Raw genomic sequence first — 13,699 nt, forward strand, 5'->3', positions numbered from 1 at the left:
ACGGTCGATAAACAAAATTCGACATCGAGGCGGATGACCAGCCATACGGCAAATGCTGCAAGATGCCTGCAAGGAAATCGATCGACTGATATGTGCACTTTCAGTGTCCCTTGCAGCTGTCTACCAACGTTAATGAGTCCGGCTACAGTATAAGCAGTATTGGGCGATGCGCCGGACGGCGTACGGCGCTTCGGATGGCATTTATCTTTCCCACTGTGGGGTCACTATGGCCAGATCCATCATCTATGGTTGGTGGATTGGTCGGTGACACAGGAACAAAGCAGGGTCATTAATAACAACTAATATCGCGTCTCTTGTACGGAAATTATGACCAAAGCCAACCAGAGAACAGAGTGCTGCCCACCCTCTCCGAAACTGTCCCGGAGGCGTAAACGTGGGGAGACAAACCGGATGAAACGACCCGTGGGGGAATTTCTCTTGTCGGATTACCCCCGTCATATTTGCCATTAACCCCATTCACGCAGATCGCTGGAGCTTCCCCAGTTACGGCTCTACGCACTGGACGGCAGATCCGACCTTGTCAGGTCCCGTTCCCACACTCCGACTCGGTCGAACATTTCCCACGGTTTTATGTAGCTATATCTGCTCCGTTCTCCAGGTCCATCGGCCAGTAGAGACTTTTTCTGCATCTCTCAAGCTACGCTGATTGCGGGGCCTACGGTTTTATTGACATAGATTGTTGAAGCCGGTTAAATTCCACTGCCAATCTAATTGTCGCATAAGCCAGACACGACTCCCCTTATCTGCTTCCGTACTTCGTCTCTCCTCGATAACCTCTATCAATCCCCAGATGGAGTTCCTCTCCGAGCTCAGTGCGCCTGCCGTCGCAATGGCGTCGGCCGCCACCGCGGCCGCGGGGGCATATTTGAATGCCAAATATTCCATCTCGACAGATTTGTCCACCATTCGCAATGAACGGTCTACGGCAGCTCGCGTTGCCGAACGGGCTGCAAAGCTGGGAGATTCTACAACCATTTATAAAATGCTCGAATTGGTAGTCGATGTGGAAGGTCATGGCTCCCGCGAGGCCTTGTGGTTTGAACAGAAAACATGGACGTACAGCCAACTGAAAGACCGTAAGTGTGCCGCTTTTGTGTAGACACATCCATCTGCACATTCATTGACTTATGCTCATTCGTACAGTTGTTGATAGATTTGCTGCGTTTTTGCGGTCGAGAGGTGTGAAGGCGGGCGATTCTGTTGGCGTCTTTACCACGAATTCCCCAGAGATGGTTATTGCAGTCTACGCTATTTCGAAGCTGGGCGCTGTTTCTGCTCTTATAAACACGAGTCTTCGAGGTATGTTGATTTATTTTCCCTTCACTCTCGATCTTTAGAGCGGAATTTTGACCAGTCGTTTGATAGACGATACCTTCCTCCACTGCCTCGGGGTCTCCAAGGCTACTTCAATCATTTCCACTCCAGATCTATCGGAATATGTCTGCTCTGATATCCCCCACATGGCCTTCAACGCGTCATCTTTCGACGGTGTTCTTACGGGCCCGGTCGAGCTTATCACAGTTGCAGACCTTCAACAATACTCCCCATCTGGGTTGTCTGCTGCCAAACGAGCTCCCAACGACTTGGCTGCACTTATTTATACATCTGGAACCACAGGAAAGCCCAAGGCATGTGGAGTGCGCAACATGCTTACTATCATCACTTCCAACCCCATGCAAGCTGATGTCAACAACCCATCGAAGTACTACCCAATGCGCACCTATTGTGCTCTTCCACTTTTCCACGGCACCGCATTTTTCATTGGTCTTTGTGCTTCTGTAGGCGGTTCAGGCACGCTGTGCCTGCGCCGCAAATTCTCGGCGTCGAATTTCTGGAAAGATGTCCATGAATCGAAGGCCACTCGCGTCCTCTACATTGGCGAACTTTGCAGGTATCTCCTGGCAACGCCTCCCTCTCGCTACGATAAGGACCATCATTGCCTCGTTGCTACCGGAAACGGCTTGCGAGCGGAGATCTGGGACAAATTCCGTGAGCGGTTTGGTGTTCCTGAGATTCGGGAGTTTTACCGGTCCACAGAGGGGATTGCCAAGTTCGACAACCATGGAGTAGGGTCATGGGGCGCAGGAAAAATTGGATTCGGTGGTCCCATCCGCCGGTTCCTTGAGGATGACACCCTCATTGTGCGATATGATCCCGAAACGGAGATGCCTTACCGGGATCCTGCCACCGGTTTCTGCGTCAGAGCTAAGATTGGAGAAGAGGGTGAGGCGATTGGACGCGTCCGCAACCGGGATTTCTTGATTGAATATGTGGGAAACACAGAAGCTACCGAGGGTAAGCTTCTTCGGAATGTCTTCCAGAAGGGCGATCTTTTCCAGCGTACTGGAGATCTGGTCGTTCAGGACTCGGATGGTTGGATCAAGTTCCAAGACCGCGTGGGAGATACTTTCCGTTGGAAGGGCGAGAACGTTAGTGCGGGTGAGGTTAGAGATCACATTTGCTCTCTCCCAGCTGTGCATGACGCTGTGGTGTATGGTGTGAAGCTGAGCGGGTATGGATGCCACTTGGAACGAAATGATTCGAGTCAGCACTGATACTGACCTTTTGTGCAATAGGTATGATGGCCAAGCTGGTGCTGCGGGTATCACTCTCGAGGATCCATCTGCGGAAGGTGATTTCATGGGCAAGCTTTACCGCGAGTTGAGAAAGAAGGGTGTCCCCACTTATGCTGTTCCCCGACTTGTTCGTTTGACTGAGAAGTGAGTTCTGTTTCTGCATGCGGCTTTATGGAAGATTCTAACATCTATGTCAGGGTGGCCACGGGAGTTACTTTCAAGCAGGCTAAGGGCGAGCTCACCAAGAAGGGCTGGGATCCACGCGCTGATTGGAATGGGGACAAGTTGTATTGGCTGAATGACACAACGTACGAGAAGCTCAGCGACCAGAGCTGGTCATCGATCGAGGCTGGTGCTGCTAAGCTGTAAGAGGGTATTGGATATGGTGCAACATAGATATTGGTGGGAGTGGAAACGAGATGAGTTGTACAGTACATACTATGAGCCTATTATACCATGTAAAGCTCTATACTACCTGAAAGACCTGTTGGATACTGTAAACAGGCTTTATTCGAAGATAAATTTAAGTTAAACCATTAACCTTACGTTAATGAAGCCGCTGCTAGTATTGAGCTAAAAGGATTCCTTTCTAGTCCAAAAATACGCTAGTTTTCACCGCCCATAATTCTGCCAGTCAAAACAACGCGGGTGCGGTTGGCTTCATATTTTCTAATTCTCCATACAATTCCTATGGCTAAAAATAAGGATTTGACCCCTACTATGCGAGCGCGTATATGCGAGCTTTATTCAATTGGATGGGACTATCGCAGAATTCATCAGAAATATCCTCAGATTCCTGTTTCGACCGTTCGCTACACTATAATCAGCCAAAATGACCGAAAAGACCACGTTTCCAAACCACGCAGTGGAAGGCCTCCGGTTCTATCTCCTGAGCAAAAACAACACCTTCATACGCTTGCTATTGAAGATCCACATATAACAATGCGTGAATTACAGGCTACTACTATTGATTCTTCGCCTTCTAAAGCTACTGTACGGCGCCTTTCTCGCAACCTTCATATGAAGAAATTGAAACAGAGGAAACGACCAGAAACCACCGAAGAAAACGCTGCTAAACCTCTTGTCTGTGCTCAGCGATAGATACTATATAGGGGCATCTGACCCCATCCCAGCCGATGGTCGCTGCCGTCGAGAGTGCCAGAACTGTTCCCAAAGGATCGCTATGTATTATACCGACGATTCGACCATAATTATGCTAATAATTGAAAATCAGTGAGTTCAAGATGACCTCAGCCAAGATCCCCCCACACTACGTGCACTTTTCCTCGTATGAGCTGTGCTTGTATCGCACACCTCAACTGATGCTAACAAATTTAGGGCGCCTTCATGAATTGGCCAAGAATATACGACCACCAAGTCATTTAAAAGTCCCCCGTATCAATTTGGGATCTACCATGGTGGGCCAGTTCTGAGTGTCCGCTGTACCAAGGGTCGGCATCAGGCTGAGGAGGATAATTATGATACCGAGGATGATGAGGATGATGACTAGTTACCCTTGAGCGGTAAATACATCGTTTAGTGCAAGGGCCAAGCTTCTTAGGTCATCTTTTGTGAGAGCGAGATTTAAGCATCCAGACTTAGATCTTTAGTGCAACTGGTAGATCATGCAGTGATTAAACATGGAATGTTGTAGCTCTTACCAAACGTGGATGGCGATTATCTGCCTTCCTCTGGTCTGATAGAATAGCCCCAACTTGCTTTATATTCCACTGTTTTCGACCTCATTGTGCTGGAGTGGGAGGTGGTCAAGAAGGGTTTGACGTATGGCATGAAAACGGAAGCACCGGAAGACTGGACACGCTATGCAGTTATCCGTAGCTCTCTATATCTCCCGACCTTCTTTGATTTTCAGGAACCTTTCCTGTTCCAGCTTGCTCTTGTCTAGGTCCAACCAAGTAGCCAAAACACCAAAGCTGGCAATGCTCAATGCGAAAAGGAAATAGAATGGGGTGGAGCTGTTCCCGGACGGCGTGGCATCGATAATTGCGCTCGAGATAAGCGGTCCTATAAATGACGATGTCTTTCCGATAATGCTGAACAGACTGAAGAACAGAAAGTCATGCCCTCGCGGAGCCACTTCTGAGATCATGATTTGCGAGTAACTGTACCAAGGGCAAATGAACAGGCCGTAAAATACCTGATAGAGCTATTCGGATAGCGCCGTCAGCTCTCAGCAGCCTTGATAAAATCAAAAATAAGACGTCTTACCCAGAACTCCCAGACATTGTGGAATCCAAACTTCTGGGTCCATATCCCGATCATCCCCCAGCCATCCAGTAAGATGATGCCGATAGCGATGGCATTGAACATGGTTTTGGTACTAAGGTTGAATCGTTTTTGCAAGAACCAAAATACATATATACCAACAGCCTATACCCCCATCACGACTGATGTTAGCACTGAAGGATGTCGGGTCGCCTCATGCTTATTACCTGTGCTGCTAGCCCAACAATCAGGAGATACGTCAATTGCAAGGTATTGTACGCCACGACACTGTTTTGCAGCGTCGATATCACGGTAACAGTCGTATTCAATGAGTCGCCCAAAAGGAAATATCCTAGTCCTCGGTTAGTTCTCATACTCCAAGATCTATGCCACGTGATCCACCTTAGGTGGGCTTCTAAGGCTTCAGGTTGTCGATACGACCACGAGACCAACAAAAGACCGGAATATCAAGTACGGAAGGTTTGGTATGCCCGTCTTCCTATGTGGCTATGGCAGAGTAGGCTCACCAATCAGATATAACAAGCTCTGTTTCAGTTTCCACACTTGTCTGAACGCGTAGTAGAGCTGCCCGATTCCTGCAACAATGATATTCTTCCCTTTCTGATCCTGTCCCGGTCGTCTCTTCTCCAGGAAGAACCATGGCAGGGAGACCAACAGCCAGACACCGGTAACAAAGGCGATCAGGACACTCAGGCCCCAGTTGTTGTTCTCCTCGCTGGCGTTGACATTCACCGCAAACATTATTCCGACGATTATGGCAAGGATGACGATCTCTGAGACAGATTGTACGTAGAACGCGACATTAGCCAGCTTTGACCGCTCCATCATATCTGCCTGGTCATATTCCTCACGCGAGATGTCACCGTTGCTGTAAGCATCCGCTTTCGCCTTCAACGTATCTGTATTGCGTGCCAGGCCGGGAAATGCCGCGAGCCAGAAGGTCAGAGTTGTCTGATAGGCGATCAGCCCAACAATATACAGTCCGACACCGACATGCCATTTGTCTGGCGTATGTACGCCGAGCCAACCAAATCCAATTCCGTACGCAACAAGGGACAGTGTGATCAAGATATTAGGCCGCCATGTCCCGAAGTCGGCGAAGCTTCCAATCACGAGGAAGATGGCAACCTGGGCCGCAAAGGAGATCCCGTTGCTCAACAGCACGATGCTTTCAATCGATCGACTTCTCCCCGCAAAGTCCAGCGTTCCTGCGTGCCCCGCAGCTTGGTACAGTAGATTTTGGAAGGCAGTGGGACCGAAATCTGCATCGGTTATTAGTGAGGCCATTTTCACACTCTTGCAGGTGAGGAGGCCCGACTGAAGAGAGATAATCCATTGTTCCCAATATAATAACTGCGGCCTGTTTAGCAGTTGTCCGTGGGACATTGGTTATTTACGCACGCATAATAGGCCCATATCTCCCATTTTGTCGTGCGGTACCCTTCGTCGAATTGGTCTGGCGCAATGCGTTGTCCAAGCTCTTCGTCGGGTCTGACATTCTGACTGTCTACGTTTTTGACCTCTGTGGAAGTAAATTTCTGGTCCTCAGGAACCTGACCTGGGATGGTATTTCCAGACATGCTGCCTCTGTGCCCAGCGGTTGGTAGTGTGGAGAGCTTCCGACTTGCAAGGAGGAGGGGTACCTCGTAAGGTTATATATATGCTGGGAAATCCACCTCGCGACGGCGGTACGGGAAATTAGAGCATGAATAACTCGGTTAAAGCTAGCCCGGAGAGAATATGCGATAGATCGTAGCTACTGGCTAATCCAGTATTTCCAAGTTACGACTAAGACATCTTCTGGAGAGCTAAGCTTGCCGATCCTCGTCCTAGTCTTCTTTGCCCTTAGCGCAAGGGGGTCCCGGGGTTTGGCTTGTGCCATGCCAGGTTTGTGGAAATTGACTCGAGAGGATCTTTTAAAAGTAGGTTGTTTCGAATTATTTGTATCATTACTTAGGAGCATGTGTACCTGAGCAGTTTCCAAACCTACATTGGGGCAGTGGGATAGTCGTAGAACCACGCGTAGGAAGTGATAGCACTAGTGGAGTTACTTGCATCTAGAAAGCCGTTCACTTGTTTCAAAAATGAATGTCGGAAGACTTTAATACTATTGTATTGAGTATTTAACTCATGAAAAGGATGAAACATTGGGCGCATATGGTCTATGGCGTATATTTATCGCCGGATCACATTCGTTTCGCATCAGAGTTAAAGGACATTTAATAGTCACCAATCAAACACATATTTTGGGTAGTTTCGAGTAAATATAAGGGGTAGAACTCCAATCCATGCTATGCCTAAGCGCCGTGTATCGCGTAATCTGAACACGAAGGGTAAAGAAACAAGACCTGCGAAGAAAGAAAACCCAAACGAACGGGAATGAAAAGCAACAGAGGGACGGGCCTTCATGACTCGTCTTCGGACTCCTTGGACTTGCTCTTCTTTTTCTTTTTCTTTTCTTTCTTCTCGGAGCTGTCGACATCGGGCTCTCCTTCGGCGTCGCGCTTCCGCTTCTTTTTCTTCTCTTTCTTCTCTTTCTTTTCCTTGGCAGCCTCTTCCAATTCCTGGGGGGGAACAAACGACTTGGCCCGTTCCTGCATCTTCTCCTCGCGTTTCTGGCGCTGTTTCTCCATGACCTCTTCTTTGCGCTCCCGTTCCTTGGCCTCCTTCGACAGGAAATACTCGCCCGACTCGATCTGTTTGTCCACCTTGCTCTTCTCGGGGGCCGGTGGGAAAGGTGTGTAGACCTTCTTGCTCTTGTCGGTGACCTTGAACGGCGTGCGACGCTTCGACAGAGTGCGCTTCTTGAAGTTGGGTAGGAAACGATCCCAGGATTCGTTGACGAGCGTGGGGTCTTTGGCCAGCTCGCGCTTGATCATGAGTTCCTTGATGTGGTAGATGGGATGGATATTGGCCATGCAGTCATTTACCACCCTGCGAACCTCTTTCAGTCCTTTGTAGGGGCCCATCGCAGCAACAGTGTTTCCTTGGACGAGAATGTAGGTTCCAGTGAGCAGCTCGAGGGCTTTCAGGGTAGAGCCGGAGGGGCCGAGAATGCGCTGGCGACGCTTGACAAAACGTTCCTTGTTGCGGACTTGGTTTCGGATCTTGATGATGTCGCATGCGGCGTCGTCTTCGAGGATCTTCAGAGCCTGCACGGCGGGGCGCGGTTAGCGGGGGAAGATAACTTGAAGGGATAGGGAAAAAGGCTTCTTCACGCACCTGCTGTACTGGAACACTTCTCGACAGCAGCTTGATCAAATCGCGGGCTTTGAGAATGGCGGCCGGGTCGAAGGTTTTACGAGTGGTCTTCACCGTCATACTTCCCTCAACCAAATCGAGAGTACAGGCGATACCGGTCTTCTCGAGGGCGCGCGTGATGACCGGCCATGCCTCCTTTAGATAGACTTCACGGTATTTCGGGAAGAGCGTGGCGAAGGATGATTCCTCCGCGAAGCTGCCGGCGGCATTATCCTCGGGTTTGAATGGTTCGACCTGGTCGCAGATGAGTGAAAATGTGCGATAGAAGGGAAGATGGTAAGTAATGAACTCACCTTCCATTTGTCGATATCGGGGGTATCCCAAGGCTTATCTCGCTTGTATGTGGAGGGCATCTTGGAGCGAGTTGAAGATGGAGAGTTGATCAATGTTTGACTGGAGAAAGAAGTGACTTTTTTTTTGGGGGGGGAAAAGACCCAGTGGGTCCTTACTGGATCGGGAGGATTGGTGATGCCTTATTTATGCCTGTATATTAAGGCACCAACAAGGGCTTACGCGATAAGCGCCCAAGCGCCCCATTGGGGACTACAGAGTACGTAAAGGTACTGCATAGTATGTTGTCTATTGGGGGAACTGCAAGTGAACGCCTCAGATTGGACAGATTACAGGCTTTGTTGTCAAGAAGGCTAAATACAAAGGCATCCTTCAATGCGGTGGTCTGGGAAGCTGATCCTTTCTTTCCCACTAGTTGAGTGTACGAGGTGACGGGTCATATTTTCATGTTCACGCTCTACGAGAGAGGACTGTGGTTTGTTCAAAGGTTCGCAGTGTCTTTCAATGGATGGGCCGTAGAATCTACCTGGTAGAGCGTGCTTTAGAAAGGCTGGACGTGAAACGAAGCCAAGCTGGGATGCGATGACGACAATTGATAGCCCTGCGTAGTTGCAAGCTATGACCTCCAGATGTCGCACCAGCAGTGCTGGAGAGAGACCGACGTGATTATAGACCCACTGGGCCGATATCTTAAATGTTGCTCTCTGAGCTCGGGGGATCTTACTCCAGATACCCCTCTATAATCCGTCAAAAGGGGGTGACCGGTCTTCATCAGGCGAGCTTGTACCGCATTTCAACTCGCATTCGGCTGTTGACTCTGGAGAAGACGCGCTCTACCAGGTTCCAACAAGGATGAGGAACATTTGGAGGCATCCAGCTTTCCACGTTGGATCCAATATGAAGCGTTTCGAGGCTAGTTGAACAGAATACCCGCCGGGGGGAAATGGAAGATGAGACGGCCGGGGTTTGGTTCAGTGTGAGGAGGGAAGGGTTCGGTTCCCGTGCCCGAGCGGCTTCCCGCCTTTATTCGCCCTTTGGTCTGGAACAACCACCATCTGCCCGCCTTGATCTTCTCTGCTTCTGGAATCCCTTTGAAGACTTCGCTGCCATAGACAGGGCTCGCTCCTCCCCTGCGCTGTTTATTCTGAGCATATCCGAACAACGGCTGGATTGACTAAGGATCCTAAATCCCGTCACTCCCCGAAGGAGTCGCCGGGCGTTTGTACTGCTTTTCAAGGTCAGATTCGCTGATGGCTTGACCACAGTCTCGGTTTCGGCCATAACTTACCTATTAGAACGAAACAGGAAGGAATGCGCGAAGCTGCAAAGTGTTCAGTCATTCTATGCCGAGAGCGCCTCTGACACGATACCTCTATCTAGTATGGAGCGAGTGACGACACGTTGCATGCCATGCAACAACAAAGCTCTTATCCCCAATTAGAACCACTACCGGCCGATCTTCGTTGCCTGTCTCCTGCGAGCAGTCACCGTCCTTTTCGTCCGATACAAACATATCTAAGACGTCAGTTCGCCGTTAAATGCACCAGAGGAAGAAGGCTGTACACTCACAGGGGGAAATATGCTTTTAAATTAGGAGTGTCGGCCTCTCGCCGCGCGCGCGCCATCAGACTTTCAAACTGGTCAATCCCCATACGGAGACGATGGGTAAATGGATAAAGCGCCATGGATGAAAGTAGACTTTGGATGTTGTCGCGATTCATCATACCGATCTCTCTCATTCGCGGGTCTGAACAGGCGTTAGAGTCCTCCGCCCAAGGCAATCACTGATATGCTCACCATTGGACCATGCGGAAAAAGGAAGCGGTATCATCCTTGCATCAACTTCTGTCAATCCTCCCGCTATCAGAAGGTTCCTCAACCTGGTCCCCACGCGAAGGTCCTTGGCTTCTCCCAGGCAACCAAGATAATGTGCGCTCCATTGCCTTAATGCATTCCTTTCCGTAATGGAGCCGTTGTCGGACTGAACGTTAAAATATATCTCGACCAACTGTACCCAACCGCCAGGCCTCAGGACTCTGCATTTCCAAATCAGTTGGAGATTCATCGAAATTCAAGAGGGCCCTCTATCAAGTGCCCGTCTTCAGTTGTCTGACCTTTTGATGTCTCGAATATAACCGGGCCATCGGGTTCGATTGATACCGGTTGCGACCAGTCTAGAGTTGACAAGGTCGAAATGGTTCGAAGGGAAGGTGAAGGGATGGTTCAGATCGTCAACCTAATTCGTTTTTCGTTAGCATCCTTTGCGCACAAACGCAAGTTTGACGGGTGAAGGAGCATATAGGGACGTCTCGAACACCCTGGATAAAGGGGAGACCCTCGGGCTAGTGGGTATGAATTCAAACGACTCGGCACAGGACGAGCGGATAGCCTTGGTTTCACGCACCTGCAGCCACAAGTTCTCCGGGGTATCGCCAGGGTTCATGTGTGGTGATATGTCAACTCCAGTAACCTGGTGTTGTTTGTACGTGTCAGTTGAGCCAGCTACGGGAATGGTGACGTTGGGTTCGATTACCTCGCAGTCTGGGTATCGCTCCGCAGCGTCTACTGCCCACGACCCGGCACCATATCCGCAGTCAAGTATTCTTTGAAGACGTGGAACAGGGGGGAATATAAGCCGGTTGTCAAACACTCTGTTGAGGACTTGATGTTGAATCTCGAGGCGGTCTGCTTCTTCCTGGGTGGAGGGGCAAATCAGCAAGGTGATGGTGTGCAAGCGTGCTCGCTCTTACCTCGTCCACTGGCTCGAAGGAGATACGATTATCGATGGAAAACTTCTGGTACTGTCGCCCATGGATGCGGGCAATCCGGGTATATTTCTCGTCCAGCTCTTCTGTCTGCGAATCCGGGCTTCTTCATCAGCAAACGGAGGTCAGCCTTCGTCGTTTTCCTTGAGATGGTGTTGGGTTCGGTACGTCATTTTAGCGCCAGCCTCTGTGGGATTCTTTGAGCAAGGGTCCAGAGTTTCGTATTTTCAAACAACGGACCAGTGAACACAGAGGACATGCGTTGAACGAACCGTCTGTTGTGCGATATGTTATGGGACTGTGGTCAAATTCTTTGTTGGGTTGACCAAGGCGGCATCCGAATTTTGTCGGCCACAAAAGAACCCTTCGGAAACAAGCCTCAGCAGTATACTCCAGTCCATGGGATAAGGAGTAAGGGTTATGCGGGACTCAGTATTGGTACTAAAATGTACTGACGGTTGGGAAGCCCGCTCAGCCCAGTACCAGAGTTTTGTTCTGCCTTGAGAACAAGCGAATCATTGGCAGAATCATCGCCCTTGAAACATTCTCGGAGCCCAGAACCGCGGTGGACAATTGCTACTCACGTTATGAGCTACATATCTCTTCTCTGCCTCAGCACACGGATCGCGTTGACTCTGAAGTGTACGAGTACGTCACGTAACCCCATCGGCCGCCTTGATTACATTCCAGCACATTGGAGGAAACGAAGGACTAGTGTCTCCGAAGAGCCCCGCGATGGCGGTTCGATTAAGTATAGGATACCCCGAACGATTATCCTGCTTGCGCCTGGATTCCAGCAGACAGTGCTCTCCTGAGGGGAGGAGTCATCACACGACGTTCGGGTTCTTCTCAGAAATGCCGTTCCGCCTAGGCGAGTAACAATGGTATACCTTCGGTGGATTCTAACGCTGGGGATTTCGCTACCCCTGCTGACCTTCACCATGTCCAATTGAATTATTAACCTTTACCTCCCACCACGTTCATACGAACAACCGCCGCGACCCGATGATGTCACTGTCTTGCTTTACAAGACCATACCGTGGTCCCGAGGCACCATGTAAAAAAGAAAGACCGTACTTTTCCCAAGGCAGACACGGCTGTGGAGGTTGGTATTCCGGAAAAAGCAAAGTTTGAAATTGATCCATTTGGGGGCGCGGTGGTGGGTATGAGGACCCTTCCTGGAGTCACAGGAAACAATCTCCGAGGGTAACAATCCTAAAGGATAATGCACTATGCTCAATGAAGCAATTGGTGATTGTCACTTTCATGAACAGGTACAAATGCCATGCGTCCGGACTACAGCATATAGCGGTCCGGCGGAGGATGACGCCGTCGCATAACTGGTTCCGCTGTCGAATGGCACCCCTCACATGAAAGTTGAGGGCTGGCTGTCAAAAAAAAAAAAAAATCTCCGATGTTAGTATTGAGGAAGCGCTCCTTCACAAAGTGGGGGCCTACGGCGTATTAATTAGTGGATAAGGATGTCTTCAGCACAGCCAACGTTGGCAGATGATCAACGACAAATAATAACCGCAATCACTACTAACGGCTAGTCGATCAATTGTGCTGCATATGGCTCGTCTCTTTGCAAATTGTTTACCCGCCCCCGCTTGTCTTCACCGCTTCTTCAGGGCGTTACGCATTGTTTTAGATGCTCGATGCGGATGCCACTAAGAGCCCCTTGGATGGGTCACGGCCCAAAGGAGAATAGCGAGCGTGTTTGGCATGCGATGAGCCCTGGCGCTTGACCAATGTTTGCCTTGTTGAAGATTATTCCCGAGAGGCCGCCTGAGAGGAGAGGCCTGAACGATCGTGGAAGACACTATCTTTGGAAAACCCGTGCTTCGATACAGGGTGATGCGTGTGAGGGGTTCGCCTAGACTACTCCGTCCTCATCAGCCAGGTTTCGGCGATTTAGGATAAGCCTATATCATGAGACACGGTTGGTTTAATGAATGTGCAGTATGTTGTCTATATCAATAATATCCCGCTGTGTAATGATTCTGTCTTGCAATACTGCATTGCAGGGTGGGGTGTGTCCATTACGTTTTTCGTTCTTTCTCCGAGGAAGAACGGGACATCACGGATTGTGCCCGTCAACGTTCCCCATGCATGCGAGCAGGGAAGTCATGCATGTCAAGACACTCGGACGTGCCCGAGTTCATAAGCATCCAGGTTGTCGGGTTCGTTTGATAGAAGAGAATGGAACACACAGGCCGGCAAACAGATTGGCAGCGAACCCAGAACCATGGTTCAGCTTCGGGACGCAGAGGACGACTGCGGCGGTTGGACCCGCTAGTGCCAACGTGGCCGAGGACTGAACCCACCGACTTTCTCCAAGCCATTTCAATCGGAATGACAATGAGATTCTTCAGAATAAAACAGTGCTGCGGCCTCAAGAAGGTCAAATTACATTTTTGGACGACATGTAATCGACAAATTCTGACTGCTGATAATCTAACCACGATGCATAGTTATTGCCATGTACTTCACACTGGCGATGATAATCTGCATGACGAACTCCAGCTCTGCCTCGGT

The 13,699-nt window shown here is 49.8% G+C and overlaps 4 protein-coding genes across 4 annotated transcripts; 1 reads left to right on the forward strand and 3 right to left on the reverse strand.

Moving 5' to 3' along the window:
* The first annotated feature begins 482 nt into the window (after window positions 1-482).
* Window positions 483-3,134, forward strand: BDV59DRAFT_52089 (putative bifunctional fatty acid transporter/acyl-CoA synthetase (FAT1)). The gene is made up of 5 exons (XM_073696547.1): window positions 483-1,097; window positions 1,165-1,320; window positions 1,387-2,533; window positions 2,598-2,741; window positions 2,795-3,134. Exons 1-5 carry the CDS (start codon window positions 812-814, stop codon window positions 2,964-2,966), a joined length of 1,905 nt encoding a protein of 634 aa, XP_073552685.1. The 5' UTR covers window positions 483-811; the 3' UTR covers window positions 2,967-3,134.
* A 1,134-nt stretch (window positions 3,135-4,268) lies between these two features.
* Window positions 4,269-6,616, reverse strand: BDV59DRAFT_168861 (MFS transporter). The gene is made up of 6 exons (XM_073688140.1): window positions 6,246-6,616; window positions 6,163-6,197; window positions 5,351-6,106; window positions 5,051-5,175; window positions 4,827-4,988; window positions 4,269-4,764 (listed from the first exon to the last, which is right to left on the reverse strand). Exons 1-6 carry the CDS (start codon window positions 6,422-6,424, stop codon window positions 4,441-4,443), a joined length of 1,581 nt encoding a protein of 526 aa, XP_073552686.1. The 5' UTR covers window positions 6,425-6,616; the 3' UTR covers window positions 4,269-4,440.
* Window positions 6,617-6,937: 321 nt separating this feature from the next.
* BDV59DRAFT_52164 (KRR1 small subunit processome component) lies at window positions 6,938-8,522 on the reverse strand. The gene is made up of 3 exons (XM_073696549.1): window positions 8,399-8,522; window positions 8,067-8,339; window positions 6,938-7,996 (listed from the first exon to the last, which is right to left on the reverse strand). The coding sequence occupies exons 1-3, from the start codon at window positions 8,456-8,458 to the stop codon at window positions 7,250-7,252; spliced, it is 1,080 nt and encodes a 359-aa protein (XP_073552687.1). The 5' UTR covers window positions 8,459-8,522; the 3' UTR covers window positions 6,938-7,249.
* Window positions 8,523-9,755: 1,233 nt separating this feature from the next.
* On the reverse strand, window positions 9,756-11,587 carry BDV59DRAFT_52177 (S-adenosyl-L-methionine-dependent methyltransferase). Its single transcript, XM_073696550.1, has 8 exons — window positions 11,330-11,587; window positions 11,147-11,267; window positions 10,930-11,091; window positions 10,801-10,866; window positions 10,511-10,632; window positions 10,194-10,432; window positions 9,966-10,143; window positions 9,756-9,911 (listed from the first exon to the last, which is right to left on the reverse strand). Exons 1-8 carry the CDS (start codon window positions 11,332-11,334, stop codon window positions 9,881-9,883), a joined length of 924 nt encoding a protein of 307 aa, XP_073552688.1. The 5' UTR covers window positions 11,335-11,587; the 3' UTR covers window positions 9,756-9,880.
* Between the last annotated feature and the right edge of the window lie 2,112 nt (window positions 11,588-13,699).

This window comes from Aspergillus ambiguus (assembly GCF_047715705.1).
Source record: "Aspergillus ambiguus strain CBS 117.58 unplaced genomic scaffold BDV59scaffold_2, whole genome shotgun sequence".
Classification (NCBI taxonomy): Eukaryota; Fungi; Ascomycota; class Eurotiomycetes; order Eurotiales; family Aspergillaceae; genus Aspergillus; species Aspergillus ambiguus.

Excerpts from the sequence above, each read along its gene's own strand:
- BDV59DRAFT_52177 (XM_073696550.1), bottom strand. Across the intron at positions 10,633-10,800 it reads CGGAGAACTTGTGGCTGCAG|GTTGACGATCTGAACCATCC; the intron begins GTGCGTGAAACC and ends AAAACGAATTAG. Across the intron at positions 10,433-10,510 it reads TATATTCGAGACATCAAAAG|AGTCCTGAGGCCTGGCGGTT; the intron begins GTCAGACAACTG and ends TTGGAAATGCAG.
- BDV59DRAFT_52089 (XM_073696547.1), top strand. The coding sequence starts at position 812 with ATGGAGTTCCTCTCCGAGCTCAGTGCGCCTGCCGTCGCAATGGCGTCG. Across the intron at positions 1,321-1,386 it reads TATAAACACGAGTCTTCGAG|ACGATACCTTCCTCCACTGC; the intron begins GTATGTTGATTT and ends GTCGTTTGATAG. Across the intron at positions 2,534-2,597 it reads TATGGTGTGAAGCTGAGCGG|GTATGATGGCCAAGCTGGTG; the intron begins GTATGGATGCCA and ends TTTGTGCAATAG.
- BDV59DRAFT_52164 (XM_073696549.1), bottom strand. The coding sequence starts at position 8,458 with ATGCCCTCCACATACAAGCGAGATAAGCCTTGGGATACCCCCGATATC. Across the intron at positions 8,340-8,398 it reads CCGATATCGACAAATGGAAG|GTCGAACCATTCAAACCCGA; the intron begins GTGAGTTCATTA and ends ATCTGCGACCAG. Across the intron at positions 7,997-8,066 it reads GAAGTGTTCCAGTACAGCAG|GCTCTGAAGATCCTCGAAGA; the intron begins GTGCGTGAAGAA and ends CCCGCCGTGCAG.
- BDV59DRAFT_168861 (XM_073688140.1), bottom strand. The coding sequence starts at position 6,424 with ATGTCTGGAAATACCATCCCAGGTCAGGTTCCTGAGGACCAGAAATTT. Across the intron at positions 6,198-6,245 it reads GAGATATGGGCCTATTATGC|TTATTATATTGGGAACAATG; the intron begins GTGCGTAAATAA and ends AACAGGCCGCAG. Across the intron at positions 4,989-5,050 it reads TTGTTGGGCTAGCAGCACAG|GCTGTTGGTATATATGTATT; the intron begins GTAATAAGCATG and ends ATGGGGGTATAG.